General features: G+C 42.2%; 1 protein-coding gene across 4 annotated transcripts in view; it reads left to right on the top strand.

The window, feature by feature from the left end:
• The first annotated feature begins 13,105 nt into the window (after nucleotides 1-13,105).
• The window catches only part of itfg2 (integrin alpha FG-GAP repeat containing 2), a 119,020-nt gene continuing 107,503 nt past the window's right edge, over nucleotides 13,106-24,622 (top strand). The window contains exons 1-3 of one of the 4 annotated variants that reach the window (XR_005946379.1): nucleotides 13,106-13,433; nucleotides 15,034-15,129; nucleotides 16,714-16,755. Coding sequence is in view for 3 of the 4 variants with exons in the window: in XM_041215430.1 (XP_041071364.1) it covers nucleotides 13,338-13,433; nucleotides 15,034-15,129; nucleotides 16,714-16,755 (234 nt within the window). In the remaining variant the exon portion in view is untranslated. Of the gene's footprint in view, nucleotides 13,434-15,033; nucleotides 15,130-16,713; nucleotides 16,756-19,087; nucleotides 19,384-24,622 lie in introns of those variants that run through there. The other 3 variants (XM_041215430.1, XM_041215432.1, XM_041215431.1) reach the window with 3 other exon arrangements.

The following is a 24,622-nucleotide window of genomic DNA, read 5'->3' as shown; positions in this document are numbered from 1 at the left end:
GAAAAAAAAAGCTGCAAAAGATCCGCCTACCTGCCCGCCTCCAGCACATGGCTCTCCCTCGTTCTCTCTCTCGCTAGCTCTAGAAAATTCTCTATTGCCGAGTCAACTGCCATTATTTTTCATCACTGGCTGAGAACTTGACTCGTTTATTTTTAAGCTCAATCCAGTCGGACTCAAAACACAAAACCAACCCGCGGTTGTGCTGCTCAATGAAAACAGAAAATGCTGGAAATATTCACCAGGCCGCATTTCTCCGGTTATAACCTCAGCGCTGATGAGCTCTCTCCACCTCTTATGAGGTGCTTAGTAGTAGTGCATGTGGTAAAGGATGGGACCACGTTCTGCAATGTTCACTTTGACGCGCAGTTTTGAGCTTTGAACCTAGATTTGCAGTCTTTCCATTAACCACTGATTCCCCCACCCCCATTATTAAGGAAAAAAGCAAAAATCTGTGGATGCTGGAAATCTAGAACTAAAACAAAAATACCTGGAAAAACTCAGCAGGTCCAACAGCATTTGCGGAGAGGGATACAGTTGACGTTTCAAGTCTGTATGACCCTTCATCAGAACTAAGACATACAGATGCTTTCTGGCGGGATCATTCCCTCCAGGACACCCTGGTCCACTCCTCCAACACCCCCTACACCTAAACCCCCTCAAGGCACCTTCCCATGCAACCGCAAAAGGTGCAACACCTGCCCCTTTACTTCCCCTCTCCTCACTGTCCAATGGCCCAAACACTCCTTTCAAGTGGAGCAGCACTTCACTTGCACTCCCCTCAATTTAGTCTACTGCATTCGCTGCTCCCATTGCAGTCTTCTCTACATTGGAGAGACAAAACGCAGACTGGGTGACTGCTTTGTGGAACAACTTGGGTCTGTCCGCAAGCATGACCCAGACCTCCCTGTCGCTTGCCATTTCAACAAACCACCCTACTCTCATGCCCACATGTCCGTCCTTGGCCTGCTGCAATGGTCCAGTGAAGCTCAATGCAAACTGGAGGAATAGCTCTTCATTTTCCGACTAGGCACTTTACAGTCTTCCGGACTTAATATTGAGTTCAACAATTTCAGATCATGAATTGTCTCCTCCATCCCCACCCCCTTTCTGATCCCCCTTTTTCCAATAATTTATAATTTTTTTACAACTATATTTTTTTCTTTTCCCTCCTATTTTTAAATTTATTTCGATCTATTGTTTCATCTCCACCTTTTAGCCCATTTCGATCCCTTCCCCCCACCCCACCTGCATTAGGGCCATCTGCCACTAGCTTGCTTCCCTTAATGTCTCCATTAGCACATCCTTTAGATAATATCACCACCGTCAACACCCCTTTGTCCTTTTGTCTATGACATCTTTGGCAGTCTCTTCTTGGCCTCCACCTATCACTGGCCCCCTATCAAGCTCTCCTGTCCCACCTCTTTCTACCAGCTTATATCTCATCTCATTTCTATATGTCTCAGTTCTGATGAAGGGTCATACGGACTCGAAACGTCAACTGTATCCCTCTCCGCAGATGCTGTCAGACCTGCTGAATTTTTCCAGGTATTTTTTTTTTGTTCCCATTATTAAGGACTTCAGTTATGTAGATTGGAGAAGCTGGGATTGTTCTCTTTGGAGAAGAGGCTGAGAGCAGATGTGGTAGAGGTATTCATACTCAAGATAATGAGGAGTCTAGACAGAGTAGATAGGAAAAAACTTCTTATTGGAGGAAGGATGAAGAACTAGAGGGCACAGATTTAAGGTAAGCAATGCCGTCCCTTGTTTCAGGTTACAAGTTTCTGCCACAGTTCTTCATGTGACTGAACAGATTTATTCTCAATCCACAGATCTTTGGGCACGTGAAACAGGATGTCCCAGGAGGTAGTGGGTTCCAGAATGCAGGATTTGCTTCCTTTTCTGTCGCTGCTCTGCCTCATCATTAATGTCTGTAATGCCCACATGTCCGTCCTTGGTCTGCTACAATGTTCCAGTGAAGCTCAACGCAAACTGGAGGAAAAGCACCTCATCTTCTGATTTACAGCCTTCTGGACTTAACATTGAGTTCAACAGCTTCAGACCATGAACTCTCTCCTCCATCCTCACCCCTTTTTGATCCCCTTTTTTCAAATATTTATTTTTTAAATTTTTATATATTTTTTTCCACCTATTTTTTAAATTTATTTCAATTTTTATTCATTGTTTTATCCCCACCTTGTAGCCCATTTTGATCTTTTTTCCCCACACTGTCCCCTTCCCCCACCTTACCCCACCCCCACTAGGGCCATTTGTCACTTGCTCATTCTGCTTTCTATTCTTAATGTCATCATCAGGACCTCCTTTAGCCAGTATCACCACCATCAACACCTCTTCGACCTTTTATTTATGACATCTTTTGCAATCTCTCCTTTGCCTCCACCTATCACTGACCTTCTATCTAACTTCACTGTCCCACCCCTCCTTAAACAGTATATATTTCACATTTTTACTTCTCTTTAGTTCTGAAGAAGAGTCATATGGACTTGAAACGTTAACTCTGTTTTTCTTTCCACAGATGCTGTCAGACCTGCTGAGTTTTTCCAGCACCTTTTGTCTTTGTTTCAGATTTCCAACATCTGCAGTATTTTGCCTTTATCACATTAAGTTGTTGTGACTCAAAGTGTGATACAGCTTGATGGACAAGTTTTTGCCATTTTGAACAATTGCTAGCAAGCTCCTCCCAGACGTTAAGGTCAATGCTGCCATGCTTCAAGGAAAGCTGCAGCATGTCTGAAATATTTTCTTTGTTCCCCCTGAAATAGTGGTCATTTGAGAAAACAGGACCTGGTGGGGGAGACAGTGTCCAGTCCACTGAAGTTGATTTAGCAGGACTTTTGTCTGAATGCTCATGGAGCTGGTTTTAAGAAGGACACTAGCATTTGTTCAACAGTCCTCCCATTGAACCCGGAGGATGCGGCGGAGGTATTGCTGATAGATTTCTCTAGTGCTCTGTGTTGCTGATACACAGCCCAGGTCTCACTGCAGTACAGGAAATGACAACTGCTTTGGATTTTGTTGACTTGGAGGTATTTGATGTGAAACACCCATTGTAGAAGGTTGAACTGGTGCAGCTGATCCAGTGTTGGATCTCCTCATCAATGGTTTGAGAGAGGGGGCTGCCAAGGTATGGGATGTGCTCAACATATTCCAGGGTCTCTCCTTCAACATATATGGGAGATGGAATATTTGGCTGACCAGGTGGGGGTTGATAGGACTTTTGTTTTGGCAACATTGAAGGACAGACAGGGCAGGCAGAATTGAAATGATCAAGAGTGACTTGCAAATCTGGTGCAGATTGGGCAATGACACTTCAAACTGTAAGTCATGTATACCTAAGATGGTCAGTTTAGTTTTGGCACAGAGGTGACGGAGGTTAGTTTTCCATTTGGGTGGTATTTAATACTGACCCCTGAGGGCCGTAAATTTTTGATGTGAATAATCACATAACATCCTATAGTTCTGCCACAATTCGGTTCTGGCTTAGTGATCTCATGATTGTCCCAAGCCTCTTTATTGTTACATCATCCCCATCTTTGTCAAAGGGTGAAAAGGCCACTTTGAATTTAGCAATTTGCTCTTCTGTTAGTTGATCAGCCTTTTCTGCACATAGTAGATTGTATATAATCAGGGGTCTTTTACACAGGCTTGCTTGAGAAGCAATGGCGACATGAGGAAGAACACTTTTATGCAGCAAGTGGTTAGGATCTGGAATGCACTGCCTGAGAGTGTGTGGAGGCAGGGTCCAGTTCTCTGCACTGTACTCAAGTATTGACTGGACAATAAACTGTTACACTTGCCTTTTTCACATCACATGTTTTGTCTCTCCCTCAGAAAAAGATTTCATAATACATCAGAAACACTTCCAAATCGTCATTGTTGGCCATCCCTTGACTCAAGGATGACTTCTAGTCAGGGTTGCGAGTTTCTGCCACAGGTCTTCATGTGACTGAACAGGCTGATTCTCGGATCTTTGAGTACATGGGGCAGATTGTCCCGAAAAGGAGTGAGATCTGGAGTGCAGAATTTGCTTCCTTTTCTTTCCTTCTCGACTATCGCTCGGCCTCAGCATTAAGATATTTGGACATGAAAGATGATGCGGCTTGATGAACGAGTTATCACCATTTTGAACAACTGATAGTAAGCTCCTCTGAGTCATTTATGTCAATGCTGCTGTGCTTCAAGAAGAGCTTCAGAATGTCTTTGAAATGTTTTCTTTGTTCTCCCCAAAACACTGGCTATTTGAGAGTTGAGAAAACAGGACCTGGCAGGGAGATGCTTTTTGGTTACCCAGACACAATTTCCAGTCCAATGTAATGGATTTTGCAGGAGTTTTACCTGAATGCTTGTGGAGCTGGCTTCAAGAAGGACATTAGCATTTGTTCTACGGTCCTTCCATTGTATCCGGCAATAAATGCTGGCCTAGCCAGCGATGCCCACATCCTATGAATGAATAAGAAAAAAATTCATTCCTTTTCTTGTTTCTATACTTCTTGTTGGAATTTCTCTACCACTCATGTGTCACTGATACACAGTCCAGGCCTTACTGCAATACAGGAGTGGGGTGATGACAGCTGCGCTGTACACTAGGACTTTTGTTGACTTGAAGGTCTTTGTTGTCATAGTTTGTAAAAGGCTGAGCTGGTGCAGCTGATCCACTGTTGGGTCTCATTAATGGTGGTCTATTGAGAGAGGTTTCTGCCAGGATCTGGGAAGTGCTCAACATATTCCAGAAAAGTTCTGTTTTGCTTCCAAATAAGAGTGCATCTGTCACCTTTCTAACAACCTCTTCCCTATTGCGTGGAAGTTTAAACAATTTCCAAATCACAGCAGAATTAAAAACCTAAGTAGCAAATATGAAATAAAGGGCTAGAAATGCATAAGAGGATTATGACCATCTGAATAGAATAGATGCATTAACTTTCAGATGTTGAACCTTCTTTCTTGCAATGGCGTTTTAAATTCTCATTCTGTTCATAAGAATGCTTGCCTATTTCCAAATAAAAAGGTAGGACAGGAGGAATGGGAAAAAAAAATACAATCTTCTATTCTAAACCCATTGACATCTTGCTAGTGACATACTGCAGTGACCAACAATGAAAGACTGGACTAAAAACAGAAAATATTGGAAATACTCAGCAGGTCAAGTAGTGTCAGTGAGAGAGGAATGTTGACCTTGAGTCAGAATTGGCAAAAGCGCTATACCAGGTTTTAAAGTACAGAAACAAGGAATTAATTTTTTTCTTATTCATTCATAAGATATGAGCATCGCTGGCTAGCTCAGCACTTATTGCCCATCCTTAACTGTCCTTGAGAAGGTGGTGAGCTGTGTTCTTGAACTGCTGCAGTTTATGTGATGTAGGTACACCCATAGTGCTGTTAGGGAGGGAATTCCAGAATTTTGAACCAGCAACAGTGAACAAAAAGGAAGTTCCATGATAGGGTGGAAGGCAGGAGTGATTAAATGACAAAAAGGATGATGGTGCAAGCAAAACAGAGCGGTAATGGGGCAAGTAAAGAATTAAACAATGGGCCTCGAGGAACTGTATATAGCAACATGGAATCATTACCACCACCGGCTATCGGAAAAAATGGGAGCAGTGGCAGCGTTGATTGCTGGATTAAAGCATGAGGTGTTATTCCCCAAGCTTCATCAGCATAGAGTAAGAGGCTGAGGACAGAGAGGTCGCAGCAGGAGAGAGAAATAAAATACCAAGCAAGCAGAAGTTCAGGGTCAAACTTGTAGACAGAATTTCAAGCAACAAAGTGATCACCCAATCTATTCTTAGGCTTTTCAATACAGAGAACAACATATCATTGGTGGCAAATATATTATAGCAAATTCAAAGAAACACAATTAAATTACTGTTTCACCAGAAAGAATGTGAAGGGCCTTGGATGGTGAGAAGGGACATGATGAAAGGGCAGGTGCTGCAGCTCCTACATTTGGATGAGAAAGTGGGATGGGTTGGAGCTGATTGAAGACTGGACCATGGTCTTACAGAGGGAACAGTACCTTCAAAATATTGAAAGTGGAAGGAAGGGGAAAATGTGTTTGGTGGTTCCATCTGCTGGAGTCGGTGGCAAAGATGGAGGATTATTGTTTGCAGCCAATCTATAGCATATTCATCCACAAAATGCTCCTTCTCTTCATAGCAAGATAATGTTTCAATCAAGATTTCTGGCTGTTCAGCTGTGTCTTTTGTAGTTGTACATTGTTTTCAAATGATCAGTTACGATCAAAGGCTAGTGAGTTGGAAGATGAGGACAATGGGACCCCTATGGTGGTTATGGTAGAAAGGGGTGAAAGCTAAAGTGTGGGAAATGGGACAGACAGGGTTGAGGGCAGGTCAACCATGATGGTGGGAATTCTCAGTTGAGGAAAAAGATGATGTATTCGAAGGACTAGTGGGAAAGTTTGGCATTAGATGTGACAGAGAAGAATAAACTGGCCTTACACGAAGTGAGTTGGGTTGAAATGTAATGATGGTAGCTGTAGAGGTCAGTGTGCTTATAAGACTTTGGTTGACATCCCAGGAATGGATATAAAGAAGTTGAGGAAAGGAAGGGAAGAGTCCGAGATGGACCATACAAAGGTGAAGGAAGGATGGAAATCAAAAGTAAAGTTGATGAGATTTTCAAGCTCTGGGAAAGAGTTGGAAGTGGCACAGATACAACCAATGTGTGGAAAAAGAGGTGTTTAGGACTGAACAATGAAGGTTCCACTTTTTCCACAAAAAGTCAGGTATACAAAGCAAGACCTTACATTTGGAGGAAGTGAGTGGAGCCAAAGGAGAGGTTGTTTCAATGAAAGAGAATGAAAGATTTGCATTCATATAGAGCCTCACATGACCTAAGTATTCCCCAAAGCCCACTACACTTCACAAGTTATTCATTGGCTGTATCACTTTTCTAATGTAAAAATATGGTAGCCAATTTGCAAACTGCAAGCTCCCTTGAACAGCAATATGATAATAATCGGGTATTTTTTTTAAACTTATGTTGATTGAAGGGACACCAAATATAACCCTGCTCTTATTCAAAATAGAGTAATGGGATCTTTTATATCTACCTGAGAGAGTAGACGGGGTCTCAAATTAATGTTTCATCCAAAAGATATCATCTCCAACAGTGCAGCATTTTCTCTGAGCACTCCCATGGAGTGTCAGCCTAGATTTTTTGGGTCAACTGTCTGGAGTGGGATTTGTTCTTACATCATGGAGTGTCAGCCTAGATTTTTTTGGCTCAAGTCTCTGGAGTGGGATTTGTTCTTACGTACAGCAGCTGGAGCAAGGTGGTGGTGGAGGATGGGGACTGGTTGGGAAGAAGCAGAGGGCCCGGCCGCAGGTCATCCTGGTTTTGAGTGGAAGTGTAGAATCACTGAATGTTCAAGGCGAAAAGGAGACAGTTAGGGTCAGGGAACTGGAAACTGTTAAAGTAGTGGAGGATGTCAGTAGAATCACAAATGTGGATGGGAAGAGACTGGACAAAGGGAGGAAAAAAATCGAGCCAAGGAAAGACGAACTTCAATTTTTAAGATTAAAACAGGAAATCTCACAGAGGAAGTATTAAGCAAGGGATCAACATTTCTACAATGGTTCAATGGATACATTTTTTTATTCATTCACAAGATGTAGGCTTTTATTGCCCATCCTTGATTGCCCTTGAGAAGGTGGTGGTGAGCTGCCTTCTTGAACTGCTGCAGTCTATGTGGTGTAGGTACACACACAGTGCTTTTAGGAAAGGAGTTCCAGGATTTTGATCCAGCGACAATGAAGGAATGGCGATATATTTCTAAATCAGGATGGCGAGTGACTTGGAGGGGAACTTCCAGGTGCTAGTGTTCCCATCTATCTGCTGCTCTTGTCCTTCTAGATGGTAGCAGTCATGGGTTTGGAAGGTGCTTTCTAAGGAGCCTTGGTGAGTTCCTGCAGTGCATCTTGTGGATGGTACACATTGCTGCTACTGTGCGTTGGTGGTGGAGGGAGTGAATGTGGATGTGGTGCCAATCAAGCAGGCTGCTTTGACCTGGACGGTTTCAAGCTTCTTGAGTGTTGTGGGAGCTACACTCATCCAGGCAAGTGGGGAGTATTCCATCATACTTGACTTGTGCCTTGTAGATGGTGGACAGGCTTTGGGGAGTCAGGAGGTGAGTTACCACAGGATTCCTAGCCTCTAATCTGTTCTTGTAGGTACAGTATGTATAAGACTAGTCCAGTTCAGTTTCTGGTCAATGGTAACCTTCAGGATGTTGATAGTGTTGAAATATATCATATACTCCCCTACAGAAGCGTTAGGGAACAGAAGGACCCACATTCAATCCCTGGCCTATTTTTAGTCAGCAAATCCCAGCTGTATGGATATTCCCATTGGACACCAAGTTCAAGTTGTGGAAATGTGGAAAATTATCAAAGTCCTTCTGCTCCTTACTATTTTCTGGTGCCTTTTGCTGGATCAAGTGTATAGGCATTGGGTGTGGACATCACTAGCCTAGACTGTAAGCCTTTACTGTTGAATAAACTATTAATATTCACTGCTCAGGCCTATATATGAAGTTCGGCCATATAGTCATGGTACTGAAGATCTGCTGGCACCTGTGGAACCCCATGCCAGAATGAATTAGTTGTTTTATGAAAGGAGGAAAGAAAAGAGGACATAACCATAGAGGTGTGGGAGGAGAAGTTAGAGAGTACTATTGTAACATTATTTTCCCAGAAATATCCAAATAAATTATTTACAATTAAAGCACAGAGCAGACGGATTGTAAATTTGTACCATTCACAAAAATGTAACTACCAAAATATTTAAACTGCCTTTTAATTTTCTCTGAAAATCTCCATTCACGAAATCAACGATCAAAAATATTTTTTCAGTCATTTAAACAACCAGATTGCTTCTATACCCACTTTGATATATACTTCCAAAATAATGAAAAGAAAATAATGAAAAATTTATACTTAAGAGTGTTCCACTTTACAATATTACATTTACAATGTTTCTTAACACTAGGCTTCCTCAAACTGCCTTTGGCTTTGTTCTGGAGGTCTGACCCTTCAGCTGGACACTGGTTTACATTTTTTGTACTGTTGCTTTTGTGAAACCAGAGCTCAGTGCACATCATTGTTGCTTTGTTTGCCACTCTGCATATTTTGGATCACAATATTTGCTGGCTCAATCTCAATGTGCAATTAAGTCAAAATCAAAAAGTAAAGAGGAATGGAGGGGAAACCGGTATAGGGGGAGAGGAAAAAATGCTGAAGTAGGGAGTAATGAAACAAAACAGGGAGAAGGAAAGGAGACACACAATCATGCAAGTTTTTTAAAAAAAGAACTATCTAACCTGTATATGAACTTTGGAATAAGGTAAACATCATCAAAACCAAAATGATGTATATCTCAAAATCACCAAGAAATATTCAAATATTCATAGAAGGAAAAGAACAAGAGGTGCAAGAATTCCAGTATTTAAGGAGCACATTATCTTAAGGTGAAAGGTGCAACAAAGAAATAAGAACAAGGACAACAATGGGAAAGGCTGTATTTAGTAAGAAGAAATAGTTGCTAACAGGAAAGTCAAATAAAACTCAGGAAGCGACTTGGAAAGAGTTCGATCTGGAGTATTATTTTGTATGGATGTGAGACTTGGACCTTACTTGCTAAATAACTTTGAAATGTGGGCTTGGAGGAGAATGGTTAGGATCAGCTGGGCAGATAAGGTAACAAATGATGAGGGGCTGAGAATGAATCAATGAGGAAATTGCAGAACCTAATTAGGAAAAGGAAGGGAGACTGGACAAGATACATCTTAACAGGAAATGGACTAGTAAAATATGTTATGGAGGGAAGATTTCAAGGAAGAAGAAAAAGGGAGGAAGAGAATATTAATGCTGGATGGCTAAAAAATTGAAGGAAATTACTGGAAAATGAAAAGACTGATACAGGACAGAGTCAAGGAGAAGACTATGAGTCGAGGTCCTGCATTCAGTCAGAGCACATATGATAGTCTAATCTGCAAAGTATGAGGTTGTAAGGATTCATATTCCTTGTGATGATTTTGTAAGTTGCATCTCTTTTTACTTATAATCTTCAATGTATTTATTTGTACATTTTGATTTGATAGCAACATTGCAGAAGATCCAACTTTTTGCTAAATATGGCTATTAATTGAAATGTGCTATTTATAGCAAAATAAAGATGTTGATAAGTGTTGGTGTAACAATATAGTAAGACAAAACACTTGCAAGCATGGGTGTAGCTTACTGAATATTGTATTGTCAGACGATTCTATAAAATTCTGTTCAGGACATTGCTCATGGCTGCCTATAAGCATGAAACAAAACTGCTCCTTCCCCACCTTGTAAAGTCATGAGATGCCGTCATTGCAGGTTTGTTATCTACATCACTACTGTTTAACTTACAGGGAGAAACCAATTGATTGAAACAGTGGAAAGCTTCACTTTAAAATTTTTGATCACACTTTCCCATGACTTCTTCTGACCCTTGAACAGCAATATGCACTATCTAGGAGTTTGCTGGATACCTTTCTGGAACCTTTAATTTCCTGAGTTGCTTCCTTGCATTTAATGAGTTTTTTTTATATTGCACAATTTGGAAAAGTCAAGTCTAAGAGAAAATTTTAGTTGCATCATCTCTAAAGGGGAGGCACATAGATTATCCAAGTAGGGCTAGGCTCTGATGCTGTGTGTGGCACACAAGACAGAATAACTGCCAAACCCAGCTTATTTAATATAAATAAAAACAAAGTGCTGGAAATACTCAACAGGTTTGGCAGCATCTGTGGAGAAAGAAACAGCTAACATATCGAGTCAAATATGACTAATTCAGAACACAGCTTTTTAAAAAACTTTTAAGTTCAGTGGGGCAGGAACAGGCTGAAATGATGTGTCTGTCAGGACAACCCTGTTTGTGGAATTTGGGAAAGAGGTAGAACCGGGATGTTCAAGGTCCGAAACAATGGAAGGAAGATCTCCAGAGTCGACAAGGTCAGTGACAGTCCCGGAAACAATAGCTTGACGTTTGGTGGCGGGGTCATGGTCCAGGGAGTTAGGAAGAAGTGTCTGAGAGGTGCTCAGCATCTGTAAGGTAGTGGTAGGTACGCCTGGTAACAACAGTACTATCCTTGTCAGCAGGTTTGATAACGGTGTCAGGGTTAGACCTGACAGAATGAAGTGCAGCAAATTCAGAGGGAAACTGATTAGAATGAGTGAGGGGAGCAGAGAAATTAAGAAGGTTGATGTCATGCCAACAGTTCTCAATGAAAATATCGGGTGGGTAAGAGGCAAGAGGGAGGGGTCCAGATGGAGGGAGGATACTGGAGGCAGGTGAAAGGGTTTACTGGTTGGGCCAAGAACTCCTGGCCAAAGAAGTGAGCATGGAGGCGAAGGGAACATAAGAGTTCAATGTCATACCGACCTTGAAATTAATTGAGGTAGGGGCAAGGTGATAAAGCAGATTCTGTGCTAAGTACAGATGGTTCAGCATCAGAGAAGGGAAGGTCAAAGGGTTTAATGAATACACAGCAAAATTAGAAGTGATGGGGTCAGAGGGAAGTAAAGAGGAAGAAAAATCTGGAGGGGCATTAGTATACATGAGTTGTTGGAGCTTGTGTTCCTTAACCCCTGAAAGGAAGATAAAAAGTTTTTGTTAAATCATCAGATGAGATGAAGGATAAAATGAAATTGTGGACCAGGACAGATTTGAATCAGAGCTGCTGGAGAGACAGGTTGAGTGTGTATATGTGGCTACGCATGGCACCTAGTGTGGATATCAGGATGCGGCAAGAACAACAGTCCAAGGAACGTTATGTCTTAGCAATACTTGTAGTCCTGGGTAGATTCCAAACACGAAGGATGGAACTTCATTTGGAATCCACGTGGAATAAGTCAGAGCCGGAGACGGTCACTGAGGAAAGAGATGAGGCTGTGAAAGCGAGTTTTGGTAAATATCTCAGCAAATACCAGAAAGGAACTGGAAAGCAACAAACAAGAAAAAGAGACAAACAGAAATCCCGACAGAGAGAAGAGCAGAACTTCTTAAAGTAATTCCTGGAAGAGAAGTGGCAGTGAATTAGTGAAGTAAAAGCAAAACACTGGTGATACTGGAAATCTGGAATAAAAGAGTCATATGTAACTTGAAACACTGGCCTTTAACTTCTGGTGGAGTGGCAATTGAGTCATCTTGTCACTCCGCTCCTAGTTTTACCTTTAAATTAAGCTGTTTCCATCTTGCCCAACCTTCTGACTTAGGCTGGGCAAGATCACTCCAGTGCAGCAGGTTCCCAAGTACCGCTGTAAGACAGTCGGAACCGTCTGAATTTTGCGATTTAAATCGCGTTTATAGGATGGTTCCCAGTGCAGGGCAATTGCTGAAAGGAAGTTTGAACTTCCATGGTGCAATCCTCACTTGGGAACCTCCCAGGGAGTTTCCCTGGGACATTCTCGGGGGTACCCTGCAGATACACTGCCCTGGAGCTCGGAAGTTATGGGCCGTTAAGATGCTGCCAGGCCCGCACTTACAACGCTGTTTATTTCAGAATTCCAGCATTTCCATTCCTCGTCTGAAGCCCTTTTCTCCGTGGTTGGGGGGGAGGGGGGGGGGGGGGGGAGGGGCGGGGGCAGGTACTCTCCAGGTACCTTCTTAACCAATCGTTGGTGTTGCTCGTTATCTCCCCCTTCGTCCCTCAAAAAAAGCAATCTCTTCCACAATTAGCCACAATTCAGCTGCAATTGTTCTCCTGCGTCTAGGTTGGCCGACTAACTATGTTCTCTTTATTGACGCTGACCACCATCTCCATTATTATATACACAGATCTGACCTTGCCCCCTCTTAACCCACTTCTCTCTGTAATTCCTAAAGTTTAAAATCTCATTTTCACCGGCACTTGGTTTGACGCCTGCCGTAATTCACACCGCCGGATGCAGTGCTGTAAAAATAACCCGACCATGTCGCGCGGGATCAGCCGTAACCATAGAAATGGCCGGAGTCCGCTGCTCTTGAGCGGCAGCCGTCACCAGGAGCTGAGCGCGAGCGGCGGGAGGGAACCGTCACCAAGGGCTGAGCGCGAGCGGCGGGAGGGAACCGTCACCAGGGGCTGAGCGCGAGCGGCGGGAGGGAGCCGTCACCGAGGGCTGAGCACGAGCGCCGGGAGGGAGCCGTCACCGAGGGCTGAGCACGAGCGCCGGGAGGGAGCCGTCACCGAGGGCTGAGCACGAGCGCCGGGAGGGAGCCGTCACCGGGGACTGTGCACGAGAGACGGACGGGAGCCACTGATACAGGAAGCGCTGCCGAGCTTTGCCGGCGCCATGAGGTCGGTCAGTTATGTGGAGAGAGTGGCGCTGGATTTCAGCGGAAACCTGTTCACACAGGCCATCTGTCTGGGAGACACCGACAACGACGGGGTAAATGGTTTGGGTACAGCCCCATATCCTTATTTCCAGATATGACCTGGGAGACTGTTAGACCCCAGTTAACAGGATTTAACTACAGGAATTGCACCAATGAGAGATCAGGACCCCCTCTATTAATGTGCCAGCGACACATTAGGCCAGGACCGCTTCCATTAGCAGGAATTGTTCCAATAATGGGCATGGACCCCCTCTATTATAGCAGGAACTTCCAATGACGCTCCTCTATTAACCGGAACTGTGCCAGCGACAGGTCAGGACCGCCTCTGTTAACTGGAATTGTACCAATGACAAGCCTGCGCTCTTAGCAGGAGCTGCAGCAGTGCCTTTAACTACAAGAACTGTGCAGTGACTGGGGCAGATTCATAATATTTACAGCAACTGGCATTTATAGGAGGGGACTTCTAATTGCAGGAATTCTGCTAGAATCAAACTGGGAGTCTGATTTATAGGAAGTGTGCTAGTGACAACCTAGACCTTTTTCTATTGACAGGAACAACACCTGTGGTAGGCATGGACTCTGTTTACAGGGGTATCCCAGTGACTGCCTGGGAACTCTTCTACTGACAGCAACTGAGGCAGTGAAAGCTCAGTCAGTATCTGCTCATTTTGTGGTAACACTTTTTGTGACATGCCGTGATCCCTCAATTTTCAGGAACTGTTACTAGGGTCAACCAAGGCATCTTCTCTTTAGAGAAAATTTAAAAATGCCTTCCCATTGTTCTCTCTTTTTACACCAACTGTGCCAGTGACAAGTTGGGGTTTTCTCTGTCTTGATAGGAACTATGCCATAGGCAGGCCATGGACCATGTTTGTATTTAATGGAATTGTTTCAGTGAGAGGCTGCAGCCCTTTTATATTCCAGTGATCTATACCAGTGACAGGTTGGGACTGTCATTACCTGGGAGAAATATACCAGTTATAGGCCAGGATCTGCTCTGTTTATGAAAACGGTACCATTGATGGGGCTACACCAGTGACAAACTTTGACTTTCTATTTAGAAAAACTGTACCAGGGCCAGGCTGGGACCACTTCTGTTAATGAAAACTGTACCTTTGACAAGCTGTTGACAGGAACTGTAGCAGTAACAGACTGGGTCCACCTCATTATTAGTGAAAATGTACCAGTGAGAGGGTGTGACTTATTCCATTTGCAGAAACTACCAGTGACGAATTGAGACCTTTTTTTTTGGAACAGCATCAGTGACAGCCCAGTATCCATATTTTTACAGGAACTGTACCGGTGATGGATGGAAATCCTTCTATTTACTGAAACCTGCCTCAGTCACAGGCTAACACCCTCTTTATTTAATAGAACTGTACAATAACTGACTGAGCTCCTTCTATTTACAGGAACTTTTCAAATTGAGAGCCACAACTGATCAAGAAGCATAACTTTAAAATAGTCTCTCAATGGGCCATCAAACAAAGCATCATACATTCAGTTCTAATTTAGACTGATGGCATTTTGGCCTTTGCTATGAAGTCCTCTGAAAACAGATTTTGAACCCAAAGCAAAATCTTTGATGGATGGAATCCATTGCTAATAAATCTTCCATTGATTGCTTTAATTTTCCTTATGCTTCTGTTACAGTTAAATGAGCTTGTGGTTGGGGATACCAATGGGAAACTATATGTGTATAAGAGCGATGACTGCAAGCCATGGATTACCCGATCTTGCATAGGAATGGTATGTATTAAAGCTTTGTGTTCATTGCTGGGTTTTTTTCTTTTGTTACAATATCAGGCTGATTCATTTACATCTTTCCTTCTCTTTGTACTCATTCAAGTCCCAAAAGAATAGGAGATTTGAAAGTCTGAAATAAGAAAGATATCTACTCCAATTATTTTCTTCACAGTTTTCCTCTGTGCTAGGAATGGTAGAATATGGGTTATTGCCTATAAATTGCAGAAAGTCAGGGATCAAACCTCAGTCCTGCTCTTGTGGGGAGGCTTAGAGCAGAGGGCAGTAATTTGCGACAGAGAGCCTGTCTTCACTGTCCTGCTATGGTAAATTACAGCTAAATTGAAGCATTTGCAGAGAGAAGCCAAAGGTGATCAGAAACGGCCATTTATTGGAGCAGAATGGGTGCCTACTTTTATCCCTTTTACTGTTTTTATTAAAGTTGGTTCATTTTTGAGCTGTTAACCCTGAGCCTTATGATTTTATTCCTTTCATATTTGTACTGTTTATATAGTTTTTATTCCCAGTCTTTGGTCACCATTTTTCAATAGAAGAAATGCCAGCTTTCTTCTTTCTTCCTTGTCACAGGCCCACTCTTTCAGGTAAAGGCGCTGTTTGCTTATGGATGTAAAAGACCCCATTATCAAATTTGAAATTTTAATGGCAGGGAATGTTCCTTGACTCCTGACCAGCATTCCTGTCATCAGAAGGAGGTCATTCACTTTAACATGCGGTTTGTGAGATCTTGCTGTGTATAAATTGATTGCCTTGTCATTTTGTTCGGAGTACAGTTACTGTTATGTAAATCATTAGATGTGAAGTAATTTAGGACATTCTGAGAAAGTTCTGCGACTATATAAATGTGAGCTTTTTCTCCCTCTTTCCTCTTGGTTTTCTCTCTTACCAAATTGAAAAATAAGGATTTAGAATGTAATCCTTGTTATTTTGAAGTGTTTCAAATACAAAGAAAGCTCTGATAGAAGAATTCTCTCTTTAACTGAAATACTAAAGTGAACATTAATAAGCAGTTTCAGATGTGTAATGTTTTAATGTGCAGAATATTTTCTATGTTTAAATTCTAGGTTTTGAGGACGCACTTAATATTTTGGCCTCAGGGTTACTAAATTAATTTTTTTGCCAATATGGTCAATAGACATGTTCTGCTGAAAGAGCAATGTGATTTGAATCCTCAAACTTGTTTCAAATGGCAAATATTAAAATTATAACTCTGAATAAGTTCCTTTACACTTTGTGCTTATACTTCTACATCTTTGGCGCTTATCAGAATTCCCTTCTCTTTCAAAGAGAAGAATTATGTTTTTTAAAAGATTTTCTTCATAATACTGTGTTTTATCCTCACTTAATGTCACTGGTCAGTTTTTTACATGTTACATATATGAGAATAAATTGGTGGATTTAGGGCTGTCACTATAGACATCCTAATTGAGAAACTGGATTCAAATAAAATTTCCTATTGTTTGTAATGGCGAAATAATTTGGGCATGCTAACTATATAGTGCCAAATTAATATTGCTGGATAAAAGTAAAAGTGTCGCTTCATCTGCTCCGCTTTATTTTTTCTGTTTCTAGGTAACTTGTGTTGGTGTAGGAGACATCTGCAACAAAGGGAAGGTATGATATCACATGTTGAAGTTCTAAGTTAATTGCTAATAGTTTCTTTGAGAAAGTTGTAATTTTCAGATCTAGAGTGGATTTTAGAGATGAAGATAGCTGGGAAAATGATTTTTGTAGCAACAAAATGGAGTACTTCATGAACTTTTTAAATAAAAACAGGAAATGGTGGAAACATTCAGCAGGTCAGGCAGCATCTGTAGGTAGCGAAACAGTGAGTGTTTCAAATCAACTTTTTATTTGAACTTTTATTTCTATCTAAGGCAACTTTCAAAGCAAAAATTATCTAGCATTCTGTATATAAAAGTCTTGTGTATAGTGCACTCTGAAGAATATCGCATTTCAAGGACAGTGGTCAACACCTTAAGATGATACACCTCAAAATGTATTCATAGGAAAAAAAAATCAAGATTAATATAAACATCAAAATATAAAAAGACTAAAAAATATTGCAACAAACTCAAAATGAAGCAGTATCACTCCCTACAAATGAGTAATTACTAAGAAAGTTGAACAATCAGATTGCTTAATAGTTGTTTTTAATTGTTTAACAGCCATGTTGCTTTTAGATCCACTAAATTATACCCACTATTTGATAATTACATTTATAACAAATGCATAAAATTTAAAATTACATTTTTAAAAGAATATTACATTTAGATAGGTTAGAACTTCCTACACTTTTCTTTGCACTGGAGAAGCTTCGGCTTGAGTTTTGTTCAGTCTCCAAACTAAATATCCACTTCTGTATTAACTTGCAATTGTTCCCCTCTTAAGTGCACCAGCATGATGTCCCACGGTATTTCTCTGTGAATGCGCAGTTTGTCAGTAGCTCTCACTGCTCCATTGCACATGCTTAAGTTGAAACCTGAGCTTTCCTTTTTGATGTGCTCTGAGTTTGAGTGCTGATGCTGTCTCTGCCATCATACTAACTCCAGCTGCTGCTGTCGTTGGAGCATTTCTGCTGAAATTTAGTGCTAAGTACAAACAAATAAGCAATATTAGGTAATGCAGTCAGAATTACAACCGAGCAATGATCAATAAATACGTGTAGCACAGGGGAATTAAGTTTGAATAACACAGTCAGAGCTGCATGTTCTGACTTCAGCTTCCTCCCAATCCAGGCCTTCCCTCATGCAGTTACAATAAGGTGAAACAGTCTAGTACCCACCTCCTCACCACACTCCCAGAAAGAGATGAGATAATTTCTGCAACTCGTGCAAGTTTGGAAAGTATGAAAGGAACAGAAAAAAGGTGCATGTATCAGGAAGTATTTTCGGAATGCCGTGAACAGGAGTGGAACAGGCATTGTGAAATGTACCTGCTGACCTTTTAGTCAAGCCAGAAGTGCCCTTGATGAAAATTAACTAAATCTTTAGTTAAATATTACCATACAGTTAAATGGAGCCCAGTGCAATTTTTTTGTGTTCTTTTGGAACACATCATTCTGTGTGCATTCTTAATTCATCTTGGTTAGGCCTAAGGGCAATTCTATGGGTGATTGGCTGGGAAGTTAGTCAAGGCAGCATAATATGACAGCTGTTTGCCATTGATGGGCAGAAGACTTGTTATTTTGGCTAAAGTTTTGCTTGCAGAAGGAAAACATTGACCAGCTGCAGGAAACGTTGACTGAGCTGCATGCCTGAATAATGCTTCAGAGCATGAATATAAATAAAGTTTCCTCCTATCAATCAAGTCCTGTTATAGGAGTTGTATAGGGTAGCTATCTACGCAGCAGAAACCCATTCTCCTATGAAAGCAAAGGGCGGTGATAAAGGTAGAGTGAATAGAGTATTCCAGGTCTGCAGCAGCTGGAAACATGAGACAGGAAGGATATGTTACCTGGAGCGTCCTGAAGTGAATGCACCTATTTTACATGCATGATTGTACTATTAATGGGTAATTTGCATGGAATCCTGTGAGCAAAAGAGCAGCATAATTGAGGTGTTTAAGATTATGAAAGGATTGAACTGGTTAGATAGAAACAGATTGCTTCTAGTAGCTGACTGGTCAAGAATGAGTGGCCATAGAAATAAGATTAATCATAAACCTAGAATTGAGGGCAGGCAAAACTTCTTCACTCAGAATTATGTCATGACCATGGATCCTATCTGCGAATTACTTATGGACATATTGAACATTTTAAGTAAGACCTGTGTTTTTTTTAAAAAGGACATACGAGCAAAAGCTGGCTGAGACTGTAAGATAACCACTTGCTGGAAAATTCCTATGTGGATTACTTGACCAACTAGCTTGGAGAGAATGGAATGTCGCACCTAAAAGGTGTGACATGGCCTACTTCAGACAGAGACACTTCAAAGGAAAAGATACAATGCAAACTGAACTGTAATCTCCTGTGATTGCAGAGATAATGGAAAATGATTACCATCTCAGCTGAAACCACCTCCTATTGAGGTAAATCCCAGACTGCGAACATGAACTGAGTTGAAAAGAAAACAGACCTGGGTGAAAGGCATGTTTGTTTTTTCCCTTCCAGGAATACAGAAGGAAGGGGGTTTAGAAAAGCCAACTGCAACCCTAGTTCTGTGTGCTAGCCTGTTGTCTGGCATGTGTGCGCTGTGAATGTCACAGCTGAAGAACACCAACTGGGCATCCCTGCGCTTGCAGGTAAAAAAAACTCTTTCTCTCTGATTGCTGGAAACAAGTCACAAATTAGGAAAGCCACAGTTGAAAAGTAAAGAGGCTTTCAACTAAGCTGGTCAACCAAGAATCTCCAAAACCAGCTGCCAAAGTCAACGCTACCAGAATCACCCCAATTTAATGGCTGCAATATTTCACTATCTACTCCTCACAGGCAAGCCAAAGGATGGATTCATATATATTTTTAAACTTTTATTTTTGGACCCAATTTCTCATTTCTAATCTATGTATTGCGTTTTTATTTTTTCTCTCATGTTAAGCAACTAACAAATTCACTCTTTGATTCAAGGAAGCCTGGTTAAATTGGGCCCTTTTAAAACATAAATACATTTGGACTGGGAAAAGATATCCATAAGGGAAAAGATCCTTTTCAAATTAGCCTTGTTGTGACCAACCATGGGGGTTGAATAAAGAAAGGGAGCCAGATCATCCCCCCTCACCCAGGAGTACATCAATTTGGGATACCTCATCCAGGATCATAACAAACTGTGGGACCTCTCCCGGGGACCAGTTGTAACAGTTGTGAGGCTGTGGAATTCGCTTTCAGGGTTACAATCAGGAGAGGTGGCCGGGGCGGGGAGGTTCTGCTACAATCCTGGTTGTAGCAGAACCTACATCAACGTTCAAGATTTTTGTTTTAATTAGTTCTTGGGATGGGGCCATAACTGGCTAGGCCACCATTTGTTGTCCATCCCTAATTGCTTTTGAGAAGGTGGTGGGGAGACATCTTTTCGAGCTGCTGCAGTTCTTGTGGTGCAGGTACATCCACAGTTCTGTTAAGGAAGGATTTCCAGGATTTTGACCCAGCGATAAAGAAGGAATGGCGATATAGTTCCAAGTCAGGATGGTGTTTGACTTGGAGGGGAACTTCCAGATGGTGATGTTCCTACGCATTTGCTGCCCTTGTTCTTCTAGGTGGCTTTGGAAAGTGCTGTCGAAGAGCCTTGTTGAGTTGCTGCAGTGCATCTTGTAGATGGTAAACACTGCTGCCATTGATAATAGAGAAAGTGAATGTTTAAGGCAGTGGATAGAGTGTCAATCAAGTGGCTACTTTGTCTAGGTTATTCTTAAGTTTCTTGAGTGTTATTGAAGTTGCACTCAGCCAGGTGGAGAGTACTCCATCACACTCCTGACTTCTGCCTTGTAGATGGTGGACAGAATTCCCAGCCTCTGAACTCTGAGATGGTTCTATTGAAGAGTCATGCGGACTCGAAACTTTAACTGTGCTGCCTTCCATAGATGCTGCCAGATCTGCTGAGTTTTTCCAGGTATCTTTGTTTTTGTTGTTGTTTTTCCAGCATCCACAGTTTTTTGCTTTTATCTTATGGTTAGATTCTCGTTGTCTGGCGCTTATGTGGCGCAAATGTTACTTGACACTTATCAGCCAAAGCTGGAATATTGTCCAGGTCTTGCTGCGTGCAGCCACAAACTGCTTCAGTATCTGAGAAGTTGTGGATGATACTGTACACTTTGTAATCAGCAAGCATCCCCACTTTTGACCTTTATATTGGAGGGAAAGTGTGTATTGTGTATCAATGGTCATTAATATGATGAAGCAGCTGAAGAAGGTTGGGCCTAGCACACTACCTGAGGATCTCCTGCAGCAATGTCCTGGGGCTGAGATTATTGTCCTCCAAAAACTGCAACCATCTTCCTTTGTGCTAGGTGTCATGCCAGTACAGGAATGAAAACATTACAAATTTTTAAAAGCTGTATTCCTTTTAAAATGAACCCTAATGAACTGTTAAGATGGCTGCCAAGAGATGACCTTTTACAATTTCAACAGACTAACAAGCTTCCAGAAAGTTCTGAATTGAATTATAATGGGTGGAATCTCCCCCTTGAATGGCCATGCTTAAACAGCACTCCTCTGGAATTTCACTCCTACTATTGGCGAAGCTTACTCCAAAACACATAGACTCTGACTCCAGGTTTGTGATGTAAAAAACTCAACATCTGTGGAGAGGAAGACAGAGTTAACGTTTAGGGTCTGTATGACTCTTCATTAGAACAATGTAGTAATCTCTTGATTGCTCCGAATGCCGCTTGCAAGGATAGGAGTAATAATAGGAAGATCGGGAGGGCCAATGTATAGCTCAAGGCATGATGCAGGAGGGGCAGTATTTAGTTGGGTTGGATTTGTTCTGCTTTTTGTGGACAGGACATACCTGGGCAATTTTCCACATTGTCTGATAGGTGCCAGTGTTATTGTTGTACTGGGACTAAAGTTGTACTATTGTATGGCTAGGGGTGCAGCTAGCTTTGGAGCATATCTTCAGTACTACTGTTGGAATGTTGTCAGGGCCCATAGCCTTTGCAGCATCCAGTTCCTTCAGGTGGAGTGAATCGGATTGGCAGAAGACTGGCAACCTAAGGAGGAGGCGGCCGTGATGGATCACCCACTTGGAACTTCTGGCTGAAGATGGCTGCAAATGCTTCAGCTTTGTCTTCTGCACTGATGTACTGGCGCCTCCATAATTGAGGATTAGAATATTTGTGGAGCCTCCTCTTCTGGTTAGTTGCTTAATTGTCCACCACAGCTCATGACTGGATATGGCAGGACTGCAGAGCTTAGATTCACTGTGGGATTGCTTAGCTCTGTCTATCCCATGCTGCTTCTACTGTTTGGCATGCAAGTAGTCTTGTGTTGAAGCTTCACCAGGTTGACACCTCATTTTTAGTATGCTTGCTGCTGCTCCTGGCATGCTCTCCTGCACTCTTCATTGAACCGTGATTATCTATTGATGGTAATGGTAGAGTGAGGGATATGCCTGCCATGGAGCGGAGCTGGGAGTTAAAAGAGTGCGAGAAGGAGCGAGACTGAAATAAACACAGTAAATTGTAGTATACGTAGGAATTATTCTAAATTAAGATAATTAAAATAAATGAGTCAATACTGTAGTAAGCACTTTATATAAAGTGTAAGGTATGTTGGAGCAGCTCAGCCATGTGGAATGTGCATCTTGCAGGATGTGGGAAGTCGTGCAGGCATGAAGTGCCCTTGATGACTATATCTGCTAGAAGTGTCACCAGCTGCAGAAACTTGAATTCTGAGTTGCAGAGCTTGAGTGGTGGCTGTAGTCACTGGTGCATTCACAAAGCTGAGGATTGCGTGGATAGCACGTTTAGAGAGGTGGTCACACTGCAGCTAAGAAGTACACAGGTAGAGAGGGAATGGGTGACTGCCAGGGTATCTAACAGAAACAGGCAGATAGTGTAGGAATCCCCTGAGGCTATCTCACTCTCTAACCGCTTTTCCATTTTAGATATTGGTGAACGAGATGATTCCTCAGAGGACTGTAGCAAGACCCCAGTCTGTGGCACCAGAAGCGGCTCAGCTACACAGGAGGGGAGGAGGAAGAGTGGAAGTAGGGAATTCCATAGTTCGAGGAGCAGACAGGCATTTCTGTGGCCATAGAAGTGACTCAAGGATGATATGTTGTCTCCCTGGTGCCAGGGCCAGGGATGTCACAGAGCAGCTGTAGGACATTCATTTGGGGGCGGATGAACAGCCAGAGGTTGTGGTCCACATTGGGACCAATGACATAGTTAGGAAAATGGAAGAGGTCCTGAAAACAGATTTTAGAGAGTTAGGAAGGGAATTAAAAAGCAGGACTACAAGAGCAGTAATCTCTGTGTTACACCGTGTCATGTGCTAGTGAACATAATAGGAAGATTGAGCAGTTCAGCATGTGGCTGGAGAAATGGAGTAGGAGGGAGGGCTTTAGATTTCTGACACATTGGGATCGGTTCTAGGGCAGGTGGGACCTGTAAAAGAGGGATGGGTTACACCTTAACAGGGCTGGGACCAGTGTACTCGCAGGGAGGTTTACCAGTGCTGTTGGGGAGAGTTTAAACTAGATTGGCAGGGGAAGGGAACCTGGGAGAAATTCAGAGCGTAGAGAAGAAAAACTGGCAGTGGGAAGTAGTGAAGTATCAACTGATGATGATATATCAGAGAGTTGCATCAAGGTAAATAGAGTGCTTGGAGAGTTTGATAGAATTACTGTAGGCAACAGTAAGTCATTAGCTGGGGTCAGAATAAGCGGGAAGGATTGGTGAACTGCAGGCACAGATGGAATTTGTCAATGTTATTGATAGAACAGAGACTGGGTTCAAAGATGGGCAGGACTGGACATTAAATATTCCTGGGTACAAGGTGTTTAGGTGAGACAGGAAAGGAAGTAAAGGAGGGGGAGTGGCAATATTGGCTAAAGATGACATTACTGTACTGGAGAGAGAGGATGTTCCAGAGGGGCCAAGGACAGAATCTCTCTGGCTAGGAATGGGAAAGGTGCAATAACATTGGTGTAGTATATAGACCACCAATTGGTGGAAAGGATGCGGAGAAACAAATTTGTAAAGAAATTAGAGAAGTGCAAGAGTTATAGAGTAATCATAATGGGAGCCTTCAATTATCCAAATATAGACAAGGATAGGAATAGGACAAGAGGGACAAGAGTTCCTGGAATGTGTTCAAGGTACTTTTCTACAGCAGTGTGTTTCCAGTCTAATAAGAGGACATGCACTTTTGGACCTGGTTCTGGGGAATGAGTTGGCCTAAGTGGATCAAATATCAAGTGGGAGAGCCTCTAGGGGACAGTGACCATTGTATCATAAGGTTTAGGTTAATCATGGAAAAGGGCAGAGAATAATCCAGAGCAGGGATAATTAATGGGGGGAAAGCCAACTTCGATGGGATGAGAATGCATCTGAGTTGAGTGAGTTGGAATCAAATGTTGGCAGAAAAGACAGTGGCTGAACAATGGGCCACCTTCAAAGAAAAAGTATTTCAGGCAACGTCAAGGTATATTCCTTTGAAGGGGAAAGGTAGGACAAATAAATCCAGAGTGGCCTGGATGACGAGAGATAGAGGTAAAGATGAAAAGGAAGAATTGTGTGTACGACAGATGTCAGGTAGAAAATACAGTGAAGAATCAGGCTAAACATAGAAGGACCGGAGGGGAAGTGAAAAAAACTAAAAGGAAAGCAAGGAGAGAGCATGAAAAGAGGCTGGCAGCAAACATAAAAGGGAATCCCATGTAAATAATAGGGTGGTAAAAGAAAGAGGACAGCCAATTAGGGACAAAAAAAGGGACTTGCACATAGTGGCTGGAGAAATAGCAGAGGTATTGAAAGAGTACTTTCATTTGTCTTTACAAAGAAAGAACTTGCTACCCAGGCCAACGTAAGAGAGGAGGTAACT

This window comes from Carcharodon carcharias, chromosome 21 (assembly GCF_017639515.1).
Source record: "Carcharodon carcharias isolate sCarCar2 chromosome 21, sCarCar2.pri, whole genome shotgun sequence".
Classification (NCBI taxonomy): Eukaryota; Metazoa; Chordata; class Chondrichthyes; order Lamniformes; family Lamnidae; genus Carcharodon; species Carcharodon carcharias.
Note: the sequence above shows the minus strand (reverse complement) of the source record. Positions and strands in the feature narration are given on the sequence as shown.